The 22,045-nt window shown below is 39.9% G+C and overlaps 1 protein-coding gene across 6 annotated transcripts in view; it reads right to left on the reverse strand.

The window, feature by feature from the left end:
- Positions 1-5,214: 5,214 nt before the first annotated feature.
- The window catches only part of HSPA12A (heat shock protein family A (Hsp70) member 12A), a 107,832-nt gene continuing 91,001 nt past the window's right edge, over positions 5,215-22,045 (reverse strand). For all 6 annotated transcript variants that reach the window (XM_072871736.1, XM_072871737.1, XM_072871738.1 and 3 more), the window contains 6 exons: positions 18,589-18,760; positions 15,747-15,833; positions 15,072-15,176; positions 13,725-13,983; positions 11,924-12,027; positions 5,215-10,449 (listed from right to left, as the gene is read on the reverse strand). In XM_072871736.1, the coding sequence (XP_072727837.1) occupies positions 9,815-10,449; positions 11,924-12,027; positions 13,725-13,983; positions 15,072-15,176; positions 15,747-15,833; positions 18,589-18,760 (1,362 nt within the window). In that variant the 3' untranslated portion in view covers positions 5,215-9,814. The remainder of the gene's footprint in view (positions 10,450-11,923; positions 12,028-13,724; positions 13,984-15,071; positions 15,177-15,746; positions 15,834-18,588; positions 18,761-22,045) is intronic.

The following is a 22,045-nucleotide window of genomic DNA, read 5'->3' on the forward strand; positions in this document are numbered from 1 at the left end:
TGAGGACAGCAAAACACAAATAAACTGCCTGGGTAGGTAGCTCCACTGCAGCATCAGAAGGTTTAAAACCAGATTAAACAGAAGTCGTGAGTATCTTAGGCAGAACTAATACTGTTTTGCCGCAGTAAGTTGACGTCTGAGGTCCTTTCCAGGTACATGCATCTCCTGTGACGCTCTGACAGAGCTGCAATTGCAGTCAGCAAAAATAGAGGATGGATCTGCACAGAGATAGAGAAAACAAAAAGGGAAAAAATCTAAAGCCACAATTAATGGTATATACTACCTGACTCTGAAGGAGAGAAATGATAAATGCCTCTGTGGGATGTGATCAGTGTATTGTGGCATCCCCCTCAGTCCTGTAGTATCTTTGATAAGTGTGTGGCACTTTTTGAACATCGGTCTCATCTATTTCATCCCCAAGACAAAATAAAATAACTTCCAAAATAATTTAAATGTCTTTTGGTACACCCTCAGTCATGTTACCTGATTCTTCAAATGCCTTACACAATCATCACACTTAAATGCTGACCTTGTTGCCCTGAGCTGACAAAATATCTATCCTCTTGCCCACCTAGGTACTACTGGCTAAGGACTTTTTCATGGACAAGGCAGCTAGCTGTGTGTTCCCAACACCCTGCAGATACTACTGCCATCTGGGACCTCCGCTTACACAAGGAACATAGGGAGGAAATTATCTGAAGGAGGATGCTGTAATGTTGTTTGTGGAAAAACATAGTTAAATACAGGAACCCTTGCAGATGTCATGCAGGACCAGCATCTTTTCTGCTGGATTCAGCTCTTCTCACAGTTAACTTCCTTCAACTCCACTCATTTTGAGGAGTCGATAGTCATCTACATAAAGTATGTCAGGGGGGGAATGGGCTGAGAAAATAGATCCATTATGATTGTCAGTAGATGAAAAGTAAAAGCTCAGTGAGCAACCCATAACACGGCAGTGCTTTAACTGCACCCTTGGTACGTTAGCAAATACGCAGTGATGGCACGTGTACGGTATGCAGTGTGCTTGTGTGTGGGAAGCATCAGGTCAGCGTTGAGGTTGCTCTTTGTACTACAAAGGAAGAGGATACGTTCAGGCTGGTGTCTGCTCTTATCAGCTGATGGCAGACGGAAGTTCCTACTAGAGGTGCAGAGCTTATTCCTCAGAGGGAAGGAAATACTCCTTGTTGTCCTTGGGAAAGGCAGAGTCACCTTTCTAACTCCTTAGATTACTATGGTTTAGACAATTTTGGCATTCACAGCTGTCAGTCTCAGCACTCCTACTTTGAAACCTTCCCTGATCTTCAGTTACTGCTGGAGCACACCAATGCCTCTGTGCTCCTACGTCCAAACCCTTGTTACGCATCTCTTCAGATGACTCCTTTGGTTTCAAAACACTCAATCCAGTATCACTCTCCTTTTACTTGTTGGCTCTGCTGCAGCACACAATACTCTTGGAGTAAGCTTACATTGAATTTTTCCTTCCTCCATGTTCATGTAAGCTCACCTGTGATGCTGACAGAAGGATCATAGCAGTTGCAATCCACCAAGTTCTTAAAACGATTATTTGCCATCACATGGTAGTGAATACTATGTCCTAGTTTGGTGATTTCTGCTGTGGGCACAAAGCCAGTGCTCCTGGGATAGTAGCATCTAGTAAACTTTTCCCTATTATTACAGTCCCTGAAAAATGAGAAAATAGATACTACTTCAAAATTATAGCCAATACCTACACAACTGTCTTAAACAAAGAAGATACAGCATTTCTTGGTTTGCAGAAAAATGTTTGCAGTTAACTGACTAACTTGATATATTGCACTTAGTCCCTTTATATCAGTGAAGTATGTGCTCAGCTGCTTTTGATATGCCCCTTAGTGATGCTGAGATAATCTTTTTTTTTTATTCAGCGAGCTCCTCAAAATCTATTTACTTTTGAATGTCTATTTCTCTGGCTACAAAGGATTTGAGGGCTTGGCTAACAGCCAGACTCAAAGCTCCCCTGAAGTCGGTATGAACCTTTCTATTGAATTTAATGAGATCCAAAACAGTCCCTAAACAGTGGAAAGGCTCCCTTGCGTAAGCGTTCGTGTCATTTCCACTGCACTGTCAAAATTCGCACGTAGGAAATTGCCTCCTGGCTGCCAAACAACAGTTTCAACAGGGCACAGGTGACATCTTGTTTCAGACTGCCAGTTTGTAAGCTGTGTGCTGTTAAAAGAGCTGTTGTGTTCAGACACTGGTGCTGGCTGCTGGGAAGGAGTGCATGAAGCAATCTAGGAAGAACAGGAACAGTGATAAAATTAAGAGTTGTAACTAAAGGAATGTTTTATAGCAGGGAAAGGTTATAATGGCAAAATGGGTTTCGGGGCCATCCTTTGTAAGACTGAAATACAATGAAAAATGCCAATACAAGACAACTTTTGGTTAAGATGGAGGGAGAAAAGACACCTGGATTGCAGTTCAGCCTGAGTTGATGCATTTAAGAGTCAAGGCATGTTTGAATTTGGACATTATATTCCCAAGAGAAGATATTCAATGGCTTGAACTTATTTCAATAGAGGAATCTGGGAAAATGTTTGGAAAGAATGAACTTCAAATAGGGAAACCAGGCTCTCAACTTCTGCAGCAGTCCAAAGAAATGGGAGGAAAGCTATAGAAGAATTACAATGTAATATAAATTAAAACATGAGGGACATCATCTGTTCATCAGTAGCAAGTAATTAAGGTTGCAGTGAAATTTGTTGTAAAGGTAGGACTTAAATTGCCATGTAATAGAAATGGCACAATTTACTACTAATACTGTCTTTACTATTAGAACAGTGTCTTTACTATTAGAACACATTCTGGACAATTAGACATGGGTGTTTAGTGCAGTAAAATTGAGAAGAGATGAAAAGCATATTCTCTGGGAATTTAGACTTTAAGGTTTCCTTTGAATGATTGGTTTGTTTCCTAAGAACTCAAAATTCAGATCCATGAAACTCTACAAGAAAAATCTCAAATATAGACTCACTTTTGAAAGCTGTCTTATACATTAGAAAAACTACTGGTGCTGTCATAGCTGTGTTAGAGCTTCTGTATTTAGTTTTTCCAAGATCTGAGGAATGTGCTTCCTGCATTGCCTGTGTTCCTCAATCCTGCAGTGTAGCAAAATTTGTGCCACATTTCTGAGCACGTGGCTAATGAAGTCAATGAAGCCATCTGTCTTTTAAACAAGGCATCTCCATAAGAACATCCACATACTAAGTTACAGGTATGAAAACAGAATAGTCATGAACTCATAACCAATCACAAATACATCACCTCCCCAGAGGCTACTCAGCACTCCTGATGTTTGCTGTGATGCATTTTCAAGATGGCACAAGACAGTTTTTGCTGCAAGAAAGTGCTCTTTGCATCTGTGGAACTGCACAGGTTGTAGTGCAAACTTCTTCCGTTGTTTGAATATCCACTTTCAGATCTCTAATTTGAAGGAACAAAAGCACAAAATCCTGTCCCCCTCAATACTTTGTTGTCACGCTACAGCAGTCCCACCACAAAAATGTTTCTGTGTGTTAGAACACAGCAAGGGGTGAATGAGAACTAATAAACCAGAATCTATTCCTAAAAAAGTTAAGTACAAGTTTTCCAACATCAGTACCTAATGAGATTGGCAAATAACAGGCCTGAATCCCAGTTACACAAAGCATCTGCAGTTCTCACCAATTTATCTGAGCTGCATCTCTTGAAAATCAGGCAGCTCTTGCACGGAGTAAGGGTATTCTGAATCCACTGTCCTTAAGACACATGTCTGGGTGGTGTTGAACATAGCTGCTTAGAAAACTGAAAGGAGAGAATCTCTTTGGGGACGTTGGACACTGCTGTGATGGAGGTTGTTTTATAAGTTGTTTTATTCCTAGCCTATTCCTGTTGTTATATGGCTATTAACATGAAAACACTGCAAATTTCAGTAAGGATTTATGCAATCTTTGTAGAACCAACGATTTATACAAACTCCTTCCTATCAAGATGGGGCTGTAACTTTAAATATAAACACACTCATATGGGAAAAACTTAAGATTTAGAAAAGTCCAGCAAAAAGGCCAAATTCTGCCAGTGAATGCACGTACATGAAACTCCCCTGGAAACCAGAGCAATGCGCTAGAACACTGAAAGTAAAATTTGGTTCTTAATGTGTCCCTGAAGACTGTAATTATATTTCCCATTGTACTAGTAACATTAATTGAATGTTTAGCTGAAATCAAGTTCATTACAAGTTAAATACAGTACCTAGCCTATTAGGATGGTGTTGATAATTATAGTCATAAAGCACTTGTAAAACATCTTCATTGCAGCAAATAGGTGGAAGTTGGGGTGTGGTGGCTGCTATGCACCTCAGTTCATTCTCTGCATCTTTGTGTCTGAGCAGCACTGTAGACTAAGGTCACACACACCACTGAATTGTCTCCATAGCTAGTGCCAACATTGCCGAATTTGAGAGGGACATGGCCTGCAACAGTTAGCAGAAAAATATAATATTGCACAAACTGTTGTACAAGTGTTTTTCAGTGCAGCTGGACCTTACTAAACATTCCTAGATCTAGAAACACACAGTAAAGATGTACACTGTCATGCAAATATACCTGCCTATTGGCCAGCTTATTGGCCTGATAATACAATTTTAGCAATAAACCAGCCTTTGACAAGGCCTAAGAGACTACAGTCCTCTCCGATATATCAGTTTTTGTATTTTATTTCCCAGCTTTCTCAAAGCATCATTACAGAAAATACTTAATCTGCTTTTGGTATTGCCCAAAGTCTTTCTGTCTTAACCCCAGCAGACGCCCTACTCAGAGCTACATCAACTTTGGTGGAAGTTGAGTAATCCCCAGCAGTGGACTTCTACCTCAGGCAGACACGGAGTCCCCCTAGAAAGTACACAAGTGAACTAAAAGTGCAGCAGCCTCTTGTCGAAGAGTCGTCTGTGCTGCACAGGGGCCTGCAAGCCCTTGGCAAAGAATCTAGGTGTCCACACATCTAAAAGGTCGAAGAAATCTGATAAGCAGCACATACGCTTGATGTCACTTTTGCTCAGTTACACATACGAAGGAGTATCCAAACGCAAGTATAACCACTTGGCCTTTCTCACTTCAAAATAAAATAAATAAATAAATAAATTAGGTTTCTTTTTATAGTCATTTTCATAAAAATAGTAACACCCGAGAAGAAAAATTAGTTTTACTGTATTTTATTTGACATGGTTGAAGACACAAGAACACTCAAGATACAATCCAGACAAGTTGTGAACAGCTCCAGACATCAGTGAAATCTGAATTTATCTTGCACAGAGGTGAACAAGACCACAATGGTTGGTTTTATAATAAAGTTTAAGACTATTTCAAGCAGGTGAGTACTGTGACATTATGCCCAACAACTTTTATACTATTCATCCGTTTAAGCCACTTCATATCATAAATATGCAGCTTATCTTGGCGATTAAATCTCTGCAATATATAATTAGCCTTCTCATAATAATGCATTAAAACTCCTGTATATAAGTATTGGTATATTCATACCAATGTAAACTGTCCTAACCACCACTGCACATTTATCATATTCTAGCACAATTAATCATTCTATCACAATTAGCTGCTAACTTTCAGCCTAGAGCTAAATAACTTGGACCCAAACTTGCAAGTTGCTGCTTACAGCAAAACTTCTGGCAAGGCTTTCTGCTTTCCCTAAGGATAGCAGGCCTTGTCTTTTCAACATTAAGTTGCACAATGTCATCTGAAACCCCTTCCAGAAAAACGCTCTGCAGGGAATCTCCTGCCAAAGTATCAGAACTACTACTCTAAAAATTACTCATTTCCTAATAAATTTCATATTCATTTTACAGCCTAACATCCTTTATCAAAATGGGCATCCACATGCCACTTACAATGTAAAGTTGTTTAACCAGGTTATAGACTACAGACCACAGCATAATATTCTACTTACAATTCTAATTCCTTAGAGAGACAAGCTAATTTTCCATTCTTAGATTTAAAGAGGGCAACGAGGACAGCTGGGAGTTTGTTCAGTAGTTCAGTGCTCTGCAAAGATAAGCTTGATAGTGCTCTCATCAGACTGAATGAGGAAGTGCAAAAATATGCAAACCACATTGTACAGTTACAGTCGAGTCATTTCAGCAACAGATCCCTACTTGGGTCCAGATGGAATCTTACAAAAGGTGAATAAGAAAGGGCAGAGAATCGCTACTGTGCAGGAAACTATGCTTCAAAAGAGCTGCAGAAACTACCCTTAGCATTCCCTGCAGACAGGCTGAAAACAGCACAAAAATCATGGGCCACCTGATCTTGCAGTTCGCCTCCTCTTCGGGTGAGAGAGGGGGTGGTTGCAGCCATTTATTAGACCAAATTCTGTGTTAACCTAAGGCCACCGGAAACAAATCTGTGCAGAATTGGACCGACTCAGTTTAACATAGGATGCAAAGACACCAAAGCCGACTTTTCTTTAAGAATTTTGTCTTTTGGTAGGTGGTAGTGGTAGACAGAGACTGGGTCTTACCTGCAGCTACAATAAAACAGCATTGCCTGTTTTTGGAAGGTAGTTTTGTGTCTGTTTTTTTTAAAACTAGGGAAGATCCTTAATAAAACCCCAAAACCTAGTGAAGAAGCTGTATATTCAGATCATACAATCTAATTTTTAACTTGGTTTTACAGGAGGATTCATCCATTATTATGACGAACTGCTGGAGATGGAATGGTCACCATCTGAAACAAAGAAATGAAAGTCCCAGCAACATACTAGTGCATCTGTGTAATATGCTTAACTGGTATGACTTGCATTGCAGGAAGAATGTTGTATTTTCTGACACACCAACATTTCTTTCCTATTATTATAAGATCAGCCTTTTACATTTCATATCTTACCATCTTTAAAAGCCTATAATTACAGAAGCTGATTGAGAAACTATGTTATTTAAAATTAACAGCTGAATGAAATCAACAGAGGCAAAGAGCATTTTTATACAAGAAAATAGCACTGTAGAAAGAAAGAGTCTGTACAATATTTAAATATTGTATATACATAAAATTATATTGTTCATAACTCATCTTAAAGTTTCTCTTGTTTGTAAACCACGGAAAGCAACACACAAAAAATCCCAGTATTTAGCTTTTAAAGCATTTTGCAGGCAGCAGGAAACTGAATGCTAGCAAGCACACTTTGTAATTATAGAAAGTATCCAGCCGGATACTGTGACTAGCATTCTCCATAGTCTTTTTTTTTTCTTTTTTTTTTTTTTTTTTTTTTTTTTAAAGCTGAATGCAGAACAGATTTCACATTCAACTAGGGAATTCTGCAGGAGACACAGAAAACTCAATGGCAAATGCAGTAGACCAGTTCTGCAGCTCTTTACTGTGGCAAAACTCCAGGCTGAACACAGAAAGCTTAAGTGCAGGATTGGAACATAAATTAGTGAAATAATTGATAAAGCTTTCCTTTCCCAGAAGTGTCAGTAATGGATTCAACACATGCTCAACTTATTAGAAATGAAGGTTTAGTTTAACAATTAACATTGCAAAGTTTCAAAAATGTAATGAATTCCAGCAGGTAATCAGGCAGCTCTGTATAAATGCTCTGAAAGTGTCAGCATTTTAGGGTGATTCTACAGGTTAGTATCAGTCTGCCAATTTGGAGTGGGATTTGAATTTGAATCTGAAGCTGTCAGTTCATGGCAGATATAGATTGTAGGTTTCAGAAGTTATCCACCTGTAGCATTTTGCAAAATAAAAACTGTTCCAGTTGCAGAAGAAATTTTCCAGGTGAACGTGCTTAAGAAAACATTTCCAGAAAGTTATTATTTGGAAAACAAGATGCTACCATGACCATCATTGTATTTCACCTGCATTAGAGTTGTGTGTTCATAGCCATGTAAGGAATGCTTTATTTAATGCTATTTGTAGTTTCATTCTCTTGGCTTCTGCCTTCCACTTTACTGGCCGTTCAACTCAACCTAGAAATATATTTTACTCAATTAAAATGTTTGCTACTCAAAATGCATTACAGTACTTTTGATCTGGACATTTTATCTTTTAAGTTGTTTAAATCTCCCTGGACAGCCATCATCTAATTGTACTTCCAAATCTTAACACAGGGATTAACAAGAAAATAAATATAATAACTTGGAGAAGTGCTTGATAAACTAGATGGGTCAGAGGGACCTCGACAGGCTGGAGAAATGTGCAGACAGGAACCTCCTAAAGTTCACCAAAGGGAAGTGCAAAGTCCTGAACCTGGGGAGGAAGCACCCCCGTGCACCGGTATATGCTGCGGGCCAACTGGCTGGGAAGCAGCTTGGCAGAAAAAGACCTCAAGGTCTTGGCAGACACAAAGTTAAGCATGAGCCAGCAACGTGCCCTTGCAACAAAGAATGCCAATAGCCTCCTGGGGTGCATTCGGAAGAGCACTGCCAGCAGGTCAAGGGAAGTGATTTTTCCCCTTTATTCAGCCCTGGCAAGACCATATCTGGAGTGCCCGGTCCAGTTCTGTGCTTCTCAGTACAAGAGAGACATGGACATACGGGGCTGAGTCCACCAAAGGGTCACGAAGATGATTAAGGGATTGGAGTATCTGTCATGTGAGGAGAGGCTGAGAGAGCTGAGACTGTTTAAACTTGAGAAGGCTCAGGGGATGCTAGGAATGTGTATAAATGCCTGATAGAAGACAGTAAAGAAGATGGAGACAGACTTCTCAGAGGTATCCAGTGAAAGAACAAGAGGCAATGGTCACAAATTGAAACTCAAGAAATTCCTTTTAAACATAAGAAAAAACACTTTTTTGCAGTGAGGGTTGTCAAATAATGGAACAGGCGGCCCAGAGAAGTTTAGGCATCTCCATCTTTGGAGATATTCAAAACTGGATACAGTATCCTGCTCTAGCTGACACCACTTAGAGCTGAAAAGTTGGACCAGATAGTCAATGGATGTTGCCTCCAACCTCAACTATTCCGTGATTCTATGATTTCAGATGGAGACTAATAAAAATAAGTTTAGAAGACCCAAAAAGAGAAAGAGCTTTGTTCTTAATAATTTTCCAAAATATAATGAGGGTAATCCTAGCTATTTAATCCAACAGCTAGTTCTGAGAGCTTTGACAATAAAGGCCTTGTTTTCAAACTGGAGCAATCAATATTAGGCTCCTTATATATATACTTATTTTTCCTAAATATAATTTTAAGGACTTCTGAGGATTTTCTTTTCAGTGGAATCTCAGAATTTAAGAAACTCAGTTCCCATTTCTTTAAGTCATTGATTTTCAGCACTTAAAATTTTGAAAGCACAGGGCAAAATCAAAAGAACAAAAGTATACTACAGACTACTAATTTGTTCCCATTGCCAGAGGATGGTGCTGTTTAAACAGATACCCCACACAGATACACCCCCAACAACAACTACATGGGCTAGTGAGTTTTTCTTGGGAGGAAGAGGAAGAAGAAGAAGGCGGCAAAGAGATTATGATTTTATATCTTTTTAACTAATCTTCAGGACCCAACAATAATCAGTATTTACTTAATAAAGGTAGATCTTTAAGCATGCTTGAGTAACTTGGGAACTTTTACTACCTCTGGAACTTTTGCTTCCAAAACTTTTTAAGGGTCTTTCAAAACCCAGTCTTTGGTCATCAAAGGGCACAAACATGACGTACCCCACCTTACTAGCTGTTCTCATATAGCCTGCTGAAATTCAAGTTGATTATGTGATATATGAAAGTCAAAAAATGGAATAGTGGAAGATCAGTCTCACAAACAGGCTGTGGTGGGGAAAATGGGCTGTTAGTAGTTTAAGAAATCAATACCAACTTTGACACTTTTAGAGGTGGCAACATCAACGGCCATGGCTTTGATTTCAGTGTCCCCAAACTGCATAAGTGTTTTGATCTCCCGCCGGTTTGGCACTGAAGCATCAGTTCCCGTGAGATCCAAGCGAAGGGTGCCACACTTTTTCACTCCAGATTCCGTGATGAAGCTGACATTATCTTGTTCTGAGCTATAGATATTGATCACTATTACTAACTGAGAAGGTTTGGCAGGCGTGTAACTGCGTGTCACAGTTTCTCCAAGGGCTACAGATTGGTCAGCTGAGATAAATTTGTCAAAGACATCAGTGCACCAGCGTGTGCCATCTTTGATTAGAAGCTTCTCCGGTGGATGCTTCCCTTCCACAAACCGATTGAGCACACCCACACCGTAGGTGAGAGGCGAACGCCGCACTTTGATGACAGCAGGGTCTAGACCAAAGAGAACAGCTCCTTTGAGGATAGTGAGCCCCACATCCTGAGGAATGATGACTCGACATCTCGAACCAAAAGCGCTCTGGATGGCTTGTTGGAGTAAAGGGGATTCAGCGAAGCCACCCACCAGGAACAGAAACTTGACATTGGTCACTTCTGGCTTATCAAACACATCACCTAAACAAAAACAGAGCCCATTCAATAGGGAAAAATCCACTGTGACAAGGCAATGCAGGTGAAACTCCTAATGTCTGAGTGCACTGAATGTCCCATACACATGCACAAGATCTGACACTGCCCACAGTGCCACTCTCAGCCTGCACTAATTCCACTTCTGCAGTCTCTTCTATACCCTGTTTCACTGTGAACAGAAACTTACCTCAAAGCATACAATATTTCTGAAGTGGCGCTTAAAACAGAATTTTTATTTAGCTCCTACCAGTAAAAGGAGACACAGATTTCTTGCAAAGAAATCCTGCCAGTCACATTATGCACAGTAGGGAAACAGACATCATCTTGCCACTTCAAGTATCAGTGAGATATTCCCAAACCTAACTGACTGACATACCTTTTACTGCATTCCAGATAGGTCACCCTATTTTAAATTCACTTATTATTTCTGACCCTAACATCTTAACCACAATATGTACCATCTGCAAAATAATACCTCCTTACATTTTTACAGATGTTCCTTCTTAGCTTAAGCCCACATCCCCTACTTTCAAGAAAATCACACAGTTCAGTTGTAGGTTCACCCTTAGTTCAAATAACGGAGGCAGCATGACTGAGGTATCCGTCACAACTATTGTAATTCTAGACCTCTACCTCCCCGCTCACATATAAGCTGTTCTGTGCTAGCTAAGTTGTGACCTCTCGAAATTTACCTAATAATTCCTCACATATAGCGAGTAAAGCTGGATATTCCACTCCAAATACAATTCAATTAGTGCTTTGTAATGTGCAGAACAGCAATACTTTGCTCAGTAAATATGTTGTACTCTACTTGATACAAATCCAATCTTCCACCAGTAAGACTTTAAATAATAAATTTCCCAATAAGCCTATGTCACTTCCCATTACTGTATAAATAAATTCAGTGCTGCTTAAATCATGCCTGGAAGTACTTTTACCATGATGCAGCATTTATTATTTGTGTTTTAGAGATGTCAGTGATTTGGACGGTCATGAACAAATGTGACTTTTGAAGTTCTTCCACTGACGAGAAATGAACTAGTGGTCTTAATAATAGGAATAATCAGAAACTAGGTACATCTCTGGCATTATGTAGTTGTTGCCTGAAACAGCAAAAAGAAAAGCAGGATGTGGGTTAGTCAGTGCATTTCAGTCTTCTGAATGCTTGCAGCCCTGGAAGTACAGAATAATTGAAGCTTAGGCAGTAACACGACTGAATCACACTCAATAACTAGTACTAGAACTAGGTAGGAATACGTGTTGAGGTGATGTCCCTTACTTTTATTGTTTTCCTAACTACTTTGTAGAGAACTACAAGTTTCAGAACTAAATTCCTTGCCCACATTTGGTGTGTACTAGGGGGGTTGTTTGACTTTGATTCCAGTTACTGGTTTAAAATAGGTAAGCAAAGCTTCAGTTTCAGCTCAGCCGGAAAGTGGAATTACACACAGATACGTACTAAGGTGCTGAACAATCTGGTCAATTGTAGGTTTGAAAAGAGCATTCATTGCATCCGGGCTCATTCTCAGCATTCCCTGGGAGGACCACTTTACAAAGTCCACACTGGAAAAGAACAGTTAGAAAGGACATTAAAACATTACAGCTGAGCTGTAAGAAACAACCAAGCACTCACAAGACACACTAAATAAATAAATGAATGAGTTTACAGAATCTGCATGCATTTTGCTTGGAAGAAAGTACCTCACCTCACCCTAGCGCCATACCAACTGCAGCAATGTAAAATTTCAAGGGAGAATTGTTATTTTTGCTTGTCTAATTGTTGTTTTCTTTGCCTGATTGCCTTCTGTAGCATTACCAATGCTCAGCTGCTTCCTGAAACAGCTGGCAGTCAATCCAGTGCTCGCTCATTTGAAACAGCACGGATTCATCCCCAGAAGGGCAACATTTAGATTATAGAAGTAGCAGGCCAAAGCCACTGGAAACACACAAGGAAAACAAGCAAGTATGGGAAGCCTCAGGAGGCAGAAGGGAGCACAGCATTTTTAATGAGGCATAACATTTGTTAAGTGAATACAGGCATTATGTTATTCCATCACTGATGCACATCCACATAGCTCAGTAATCTCTTTTTCATTCATGCACATTATATGTCAACTTTATACTCTTTCTATCCCATTATCCAATTAATTTAATTTTATGTGAAGGGAACATTTAGCATTCCGTCTAAGATTCACCATTAAGACTATTAATAAGAAGGACATGGTCTTGTGAGGGGAATTATTTCCAGAAATTTTTAATTATTTCAGAACCTCAGCCTCATTTAGGAAGTGACTCTGAGCTGGATTTCAAGTAATTTAGGCTGAAAGTACATTTACCCATAACTTCAGGAAGAGATGCAGAAGTTTCAGCCTGCATGCTACATTCAACATTCACTGGATTAAAAAACGCAGAAAGAAGCCAAGGTGCAGGTACTAAATATCATGTCTTCTGCTCTCGGGTCCCAAGTGTTCTGGCCCAGATTCGCAGGCTCTCTTGTTCATTCTCTTTGATGCTATTAATCTCCAGGTCTCCTGTAGTATCTAACTTCAAAAGATGCAAAATGCCCTCTTCTACTTTCTCCTCACTTCCTTTTGTGTGCAGCCCGTGACCTTGTCATTTACCTTGCTTTCTTGATACTTACAATCAGAAATTACAGTCTCTGCAGGGAATTATGTCTCCCCATCTACTGAGCAAATGATCTAGCTGTAACATACTAGGAGAAAAGAAAGCCTGCCATCACTTCAAAAGAAGAATGCTTTCCTCTTGCAGAGCTCTATGCAATAGTGTATGTTTTCACCGGTGATCTTGTATTGTTCATAACTTTCCTCAAGTCATGAATATACTTACACATCTCACTCAAGATCTTGGATTTTTTCCAGGGCCCAGGCCTCTAAAAATTAAGGTTCTAGGTAACTAACTTTTAGACATCGAATTCTGTATTTGAGCTGACCTTCCTAATTAACACATAAGAAACTCAAAATATATGGTCAGATTCAGGAAAGTGACACAGTGCTGGCCTAACAAAAATCACAGAAAGCAATACCAGGAGACTGCAAGTCTTGTATAGAAAAGCTTTTGCAAGAGATTGATCAGAACTTTTCATTCTGGAAACTGCACTTCAGGCAATCCCATTTTCTCATCCTTATATTACATTTTTACATTATTATCTTTCAGTCTACATGTAATTAGGATATTTTAATTATTTGTCTTTGCTATCAGTAGTTTATTCTGCATCCATTTGGGTTCAATCGTCTACTCACTTGCTTTTCCTCAAGGCATGTTCTACGCTGTGACCTCGAAACTTCTTGTAATAGTCAATGAAGGAGAAAGGCAGAGTGATGTTTAGTGGATTGGTCCTGTCTGGAGCTGCTGCCCGTTTACGGGACTCAAATGCTATCATCAGATCTACCCAGGCAGCAGGACGCTTGATTTTAAATTGCTCAATAAAATCTTCTCCAAATATTTTACACAGGAGCTTTTCAAATTCATAGTCCACACCTAGAGAACCATATGGTCCACCTGTATTACAAACAAAACAGAAGTTTAATATTCTGAACTGCTTACTAGATTTCAAGTTGACACATCAGATTGACACTACGAGGACTGCCATAGGAGATGGTCTACAGAAAGAGGTATCTTTTCTAAATATAACAGTTGGTCTAATAAAGAACATAATCTTACTTTTGCTTCACTTTTACTCCTATACCATCATAGCCATTGTAACGTTATCATTATAAAACACAAACATTCTTATTAGAAGCAAAGGAAACTGCCTCCTTATCCCCACATGAGAAGCTGTCAGTTGGACTCATATTCAGGAGCAGATGGGACACCGTAGATCAAGCCCATTTGCTCTTACTAGGTTGTTTCCTGAGGTAGTCTCACAGCCACCAAGATTGAGAACGCTCAGTGATGACCCATACAGACAAAGACTAACTCAGTATGGAGACATAGGAACAAATAATAGGCTATCTCATGTGGGTAACAGCTTAGTCACAGGACAAAGTCAAAGGGGATCTGGAGTTCAGGAAGGGAATACCATTCAAGGAATTGCACTTTGTATCTTTGCTGTGGACCAATCATTGTGCATTTTTCCCAGGGGATTGTAGACCCTCCTTGTTACACTGTCTGTGAAATTAGTGGAATATATAAGCTTCCCCTTAAATCTAGGGAAACTTCTGTTCTGCCAACAGTCACTTTACAAGGATCCTGTTGTGACACTCAGCTATTCATATCTCCCCAGCACACCTCTGAATACAGAGCAGCAATACACAGGTGACCTCTCAAAGGACAGGAAGATGATGACTCTGCTAACAGAAGTCAGTCCAGGACCACGGCGGGAGGTCATGGCCTGAATGGGAGTGAGTAACACAGGAGACGGCAGTTCCTTACCCTTCCAACGTGAGGTTTACCATCCCAAAGCATCAGAAGCATGAAGTGATTTACCCTTGTCTGCTGACCAGCAACTAGGTTATATTAATTTTGAATGCTGGTCTTATTTCAGGAAGAACTGTTAGTGAAATGTAGTGAATAATAAAGGCATACATTTCCTTCACTGACAAGTAAAAATATTACATAAATAAAGCAAGCAGTGGAAGTGACGTTACCTGTTGCCTTGTATAGCTCCTTAAGATGTCCTTCAGGGAGCCTTATCTGATGGACAGTTATATCCACTGTGCCTCCTCCACTGTCAACGACGATGTAACGGTCACCTAGTTTGCCAAAGGAACAGGCAAATGGTATTTACATTAACATTATCACAACAGCGTACTGCAATGAAAACTTCTCAGGGGCATTATCACCATGAGAGACAATGACTTACAGAAAGTCATGAATGTGTACACTGAAGACTTGATCTTTTTTAGTAATTATAATGCAATGATTGACAATAAATATGAAAATTGGATGTCAAAAGCTATTAATTTAGCACAGATGAAAAGTGGTTTAGTAGAACTGCTCATGCTGCTACTGCACATTCTAGTAGGTTACCAAATTAATACTATGGCATATTTACAAGGCCTGTTCTGAGGAAAATATTCTGCTTGCATTCTAACACCTGGATTCCTTTCTACCACCTCCTTAATAAACCGTATTTTGCTAGAGCATACAGAATAGCAGTTCAGCCTTAGTAACTAAAAGCAGCACATGGACTTGTATTTTTTTCTCTTCCTATTTATAATCGCTGTGGGAACAATGCAGTGCACAGCACATTTGTGGGAAACAGAACGTCGCCTGCAATATAAAACCAGTGAGAGCAAAGTTTATTCAAGAAAGGACACTACCTTCCTCCAGTTCGGACCAGATCTCTCCTATGACATTTTCCACCAAAAAGGTACGACTCTGTCGATTACGACGGACGTGTTCCTTAGCTAGTCATTGACAGAGAAAAAATTACTGAGTATAAGAAAGCATGAAGAAGTTGATATCATAAGCTGCAGGAGATAAGTGCAAGCGGGCTGACAGATCTGTACGTATCACTTCTTAACAAAACAAATGAACGAAAATTATTGCATTAGAATTGGGAACATTATAACATTGTTCCTAGAAAGAAGGAAAAATGCTTTTCAGGCACACTGATCTTCCTTGATACTAACTGGATTAAAACCAATAACCTAACATGAAAGCTATAAACAGGTCTGATTTATTTTTTTATATATTCTGGTTTTTAAAGCGCCGCCTGGAACCGGGCAGGCTTGCAGCCAGCTGTGCTCAGCGCAGCCTCTGCCGCCCAGCAGCAGCCCCAGCCTGCTGCCAGACTGACCTGCACCGCCCGGGGCCGGGGAGACAATCCCCCCGTTTCCAAAAGCCACTGCTGATTTTGGGTGCTCAGGCAAAGACACCTCCCAAGCCTTTCAGGACGTCAGTCTGTCTCAAAACAAGCAGCCAAAATCACTGGTTCACAGATTTATAACTTCTTAAGGACACAGTGATCACCAAGTCTGATCCTCATAATATTTTAAATATACACCAATTAAAAATTAAGCATAATCTAGCAATACTATTGTAACAATAAGTTAACTTACAAGATTTAATGGCTATTTAGACATTTAAAAGATGCAGAACAGTCTGTGAAGAGAAAGCAGAATAGTGAGAGCCTTTGCTATTATGCTTCTTAATCAACCCCTACAACTGAATGATCAAAAAATCATTCCCTGCGTAACCTTCACTCACCTTCAAAGGCACTTCTATAAAACACTACAGAAGAGAGGCATCCTGTCATGCATGAAAATATAATTCTTTCTGAAGACATGATCATGCAAATCACTGAATGCCTTTTACTTCTTGTTTCTATAGTGTCTATCATCAGAAAAAGACCAGTGGCTCCACTTGCACCCGTGCCCTCCCCACAAAGACCCTATGATACAGACAAGCCACATCAGCCTCGCTGTGCTGACTTAGCAGCACACAGTGAGAGCTTAAACGACGAAGCATTCAATGACAGAACAAGCACTACGTCCAAGCAAGGGCCTGACACAGAGCCCACAGAAGTCAATGGGCGTCCTTTCATTCACTTCTGTGGGCTAGAAGTGAACACAAGAGCCAGTCTTTAACTACGACTGAAGTAAGGTTATCCTGGCTACTATGAACAGTAAAATTTTTGTTTTGACTTCACAGCAATAATATGGTCCTTGGAGTACTTCCCTCTGTTTATATTTAAGGAGTTTTTCTCCTTAATCTGTTCTCAGCTTGTCTTGGGTGCCTGCCATGCCTTTATGAAATTTTAATTCTAAGCCCAAATTAATTCACTCCAAACTTTGTTTTCATTAATTTTGACATGAAACCTTTCTCATCCCAATAGCTTTTACCATAGAAAGTCAAGGAGGAGAATGGTACCCCCCATCCAAGAAAAAGCCTGTTAGCAGAAATCCATGATCGGCCAGATTCTGCCCAGCTTCCAAACCTTAACCAGAGAAACTCTTTTCTTTTATTATTTTTCCAGAGACAAATCTCTGTGTAGCCTGAAAGCAAGTTCATGTAAAATCACATGGAACTGGAATGGTTCAGGACACGAACAAGGGGGACAGAAGGCGAGGGGCCCCTGAAGGGACTGTGTCCTGTGCTCTGCGTGGGCCTCTAACACTGAACAAATCTGACAAGTGCTGGCTAGCAGAGGCACGGATATGAGAGGATGATGTAGTGACTCCGCCTAACTAAAAAAAATACCCTCCGGTAAGTACAGGAATAGCTTTACTAGCTTAATCTTCCATTTGCCTGTACTGTTTTGACCTAGTAAATGTGATAAAATACAAATTCTTCTGAAAGATTCCTTCTGGGATAGACTGGCACACTACCACCAATATCAGTGCGACTGTTACAGTTCACACAGATGGGAAATCTGTGCATTATGCAGCAATCACATCTTACTGCTGCTTTGTTTTCCTTTTGTTTTTTCTCTCCTATTTTCCTCCAATCTCAGGTAGCACACCAAGCTCAAAAATCTTTGGTGATGAAGGATCTTTTGGCAACTGACTTATGCTGTGGTCTAATCTTTGTCCCTCATTGTAAGTCAGTCTTCAAACACTGATATTGGCAATGGATCCCAGGTCAATAAATCAAAAGTGCTGGATCTAGTTGCTCTTCTACGAGCAGATAAATTCATCACCATATTCCAATACCGCGTGTTCCCCTGAGTGTTGAAAGTAATTAACGATATTTCATAAAGATGACATCAAAAAGCATCTGCCAAAACTCTGGGGTGCCTCAGACTAAAAGTCTCATTGCAGATCCAGTTATTTAACACTGCTTCAATAATGCAGCTAATCGAACACATAATTGTTTCCAACAAATTAAATTTAAAAAATGATCCAACATGAAGTATTGATTTTAATTAAGGCAGAAAAATACTGTTGTGAAAATACTAAAAGACTCCCACAACATCCCAATAAAGGCAAGGCAATGAAGCTACCTGCGTGCTAAAATTCAAGTGTGTGCAAACATGTCTGCTGCATCAATGCCTAAACTAGTCTAATTACAGTAAACAGAGAAACAGTTTATAAAAGCAAACTGATGCTAGCCTGAAACATTTCAAGAGAGCAAAGACAACAAGAAATGGTAAGAAAACAGCCCTCATGGACAAAGCAAACTTAAGCATAAGAATCTAAAGAAGTAAGTTAATAGAAGTACCCTGTGTAAATCCAGTTCCAACAGTGTCACTTGGGCTATAACCATTGACAGGTGCCCGACTACTCAGGTCTATCATCTGGTGCAGGCGGAGCTTTCGGCAGTAGATAGAGGCAGCCTCGGGTTCCAGGGCAATGATCAACTGCTCGGGATTCTCAGGAGATGCCATTCCTGCCTGCGAGAGAGAATTGATCAGAGAAGTGGGGTGGGAAAGACCACAACCTGTCAGACCCTTTTCAGCAAGTGAACAAGCCTTTCCCCAGCTCGCGGTTTCAGTTAGGTCAGCCCTCCGAGTTCAATGCGCAAAGGAGCTGCTGGCATTGGCTAAAGGTCTTGATCTGGGAATCGTCCTGCCCACAATGTATAGCACAACTTCACAGGCTGCAACAGGGAAGTATGCATGCACTTACCATGCTAAGTGTCTAATCGAGCAGCTGTGTACATGACAGGTGGAGAAAGGAAGAAAGTAGTTTTGAAACCTGTAATAAATGGCCTAAAACCTGAACTCCTAATTAACCTGTGAATCTGCATGCTAAAAGGGGCCGCAGTCTGCTTTAAAAAATGAAGGAATACCTTTGGCCTCTTTGCCCCACAACAATATTTTAAGTATGTCTTTCTTTATATTCCAGATGTATATAGTCCTTGCTGAAATGGGCCCTCCCCTCACTGTGTAGCTTACTAGGAATATACAATACACTTTGCCAGTAATGCATCTTTTGACTTAAACCCAACATCTTCTATTTCAAAATCAACTGCTTTTAAGCACATTCACTTTTATAACATCTTCAAAATGCTCGATTTGTTCAAGAACTCAAAATACAACAGGGCAGGTTCCCTAAAATGGAAGGAGAACAAGCCTAAAAATAATCCCACATTATAAAATCAACATTTGCCATTCTTTCTATTTTCTTTCTGGATTTTCAGCCTCCAGACACACAGCTTTTCAAGAAGCCACAAGTTCTCATGTAACCACATCACTCTCAGATCTGGGCTTAGAGAAAAATATCAAAGAGCAGTTCACAAAATTGTGTTCCCATTTCTTTTCTCCTGTACTTCTCCCTACCATATGATTTTCTGTTAAAATAGATAAAAATATCTTTCAACTCTTTCTGCTCAACTTTTGGTTTACCTGCTGTTGTTTTTCAGTTAAGTGCCTGAGTACTAAAGCATGCTAGCAAACAAATAAATGTATGAATATTTTTCTGCTTCTACAGTCAGTCTTCCAGCAAACCTTCACTTCAACTCATACACACGCACTGTGGGGGCTCCAGAGCATCCCCAAAAGAAGGAAGACTCACATGGAAAGACTGTGGACCTGGACTGGAATTTGGACTCCTTCATACAGCCACATTGTGGGCTGTGGGAATTGCTGGCTAGTTTACACCTGCAGCTAGAAACTCAAGGTAAAGCTTGTTCAAAAAGCAATACTGGGGTAAGACTTGGAGACATAAAATTGTCCTTCGCGTTTACTGACTCATTTTACCCTCTCCATCTTAACAAATAAGATAAGTAGATTTTGATAGAAAGCATCTTCCTCATTGTTGATAATAAAAAAGGAAAAACAACAACAAAAATTCCAAAATAAGAAAGTTAAGGGTTAAAATAATCACAGTTGCTCATTATTTTAAAAGCACACCTCATGATTGAAATTATGGCCACTTCACATCCTTTATTGGTGTTGGGCAAAACCTTGTACTTTGGTTACATCCACTGGACTCAGCAGCATGATCTGAAATTAGTGGAACTGTCTGGGAAGGAGAATACTGTGCAAATGCCATAGAATATCAAACCTTGCCAGCTGTGTGGCAACACATATGGAAAAAATACTGTACTGAAAAGAATGTTCACAACAAAACTTTCAAAATTTGGAAAACGCAGATTTACAGCAGCCAGAGTAACCCTAAAAGATATAAGACGACTATTAATCAAGCACAGGTCCAAGCCAGACTCTCCTGCCATCATACCACTTGCATGCAAGCATGTTGGCAGGTACAGGCTTAGATAAAGCTCTGGAGCAGTACTGGGGATGAAGATGAAGTTCTTGCATTGTGCCTTAGTATAAACCCAATCTTTCCTCCAGCCGGTCTGGATGTACTAGGCACAAGCAGGGCTGGTTTCATGCCAGCTCATTTCAACATCACTTATCTCCAGCTGAGCTCTTCTACACAAAAAGCTTTAATTTGTTGCATTGGAAAGGGCAACATTCAAGATATGAATCAATACTTGGTCCCTAACAGATATTTATCTAATCTGCTAAAGAATTCCAAAAATGTATGGTTTCTGCACACAAACTATTTCAGCCCTTTACTGTCTTTGCCTTTGGAAAGTTTTGCTGAAAGCCTAATCTGAATCTTTCTTGCCACAATTTTAAGGCCAGCACTTCCTGCCCTATCCAATAAGGGCACGGAGAACAAATAGCTCCCTACTACCCTGCTGCAGTTTTCATATATATTAAATCCAGTATCATGTCCTGTAAGAGCTCTGAATCTGAGCAGCAAGTCTTTTTTTTTAAATATCCAGCAATGTGGATGAACTAGTATGCTCAGTATGCTCCATGTACTGGGCATATGTTAGTAGCACAGACAAAGCAATCCTTAGTCTCCTGTCTAACCTATGCACTAAAAGAGAAAACTGTATTTTAGGGAAAAAACAGTTTGTTGCTAAGGATATTAAAATCCAAAGGCTACATCATAAAGTATTTGCAGAGGTGACAAGAACTGAGTTGCACACACATGGAATGCACTGCTATTTCCTAACTTGAGGAGAAAAAAAAAAGATTGTATTAATTGCAAAGTCATCTGTGCTAGGGGGGATTTTGGTACAAATTTCCAAGGCTGGTTCTGCAGAAAGAAAACAGTAAACCATTAACAATAACGCTTCCTCCCCTCCTCCAGCAGTAGTCTGTACCATGAACTTTTCACACTGCAGCCTGCACATCAGCAGGGGAAGGCAGTGACCTACAGCGGATGGACTCAGATCCATGTTCTCAGACCCTCAGTACAGCAGATGCTATTCTTGCTACTTTTTCTCTCTAGATATTATTTTAACATACTCAAAATGTGTCCTGAGGAAAACATTCAACAGAAATGACAGTTTTTAACAGTTCAAAGCACAGCTGATCCTAACAGAATTTCATGAAGATGATGTTAGGTTTTCCTGTTAAAAAGCTTTCCTTACAGAGTTTGAAGGGCCAGTTACAACGAAGAATGTGTTATTCCACATCAAAAAAAGACCATACAAGAATCTTGTACAATGAAAGGTACTAGGCATCCAACATATATATATTTTAATATGTATATACACATATATATATGTACATCTGTATGGGTGGATCAATAGTGACTCTATTTCGTACCTTGTGTATGCAGTATTTCTCCTTAGATCATCAGAGACAGCACATTACTGTACATATATCTCTCTCTCTACACACAGCACAGAGAGAATGGTGGAAGGGGAGATG

The sequence above is a fragment of the Ciconia boyciana genome, chromosome 8, assembly GCF_034638445.1.
Source record: "Ciconia boyciana chromosome 8, ASM3463844v1, whole genome shotgun sequence".
Classification (NCBI taxonomy): domain Eukaryota; kingdom Metazoa; phylum Chordata; class Aves; order Ciconiiformes; family Ciconiidae; genus Ciconia; species Ciconia boyciana.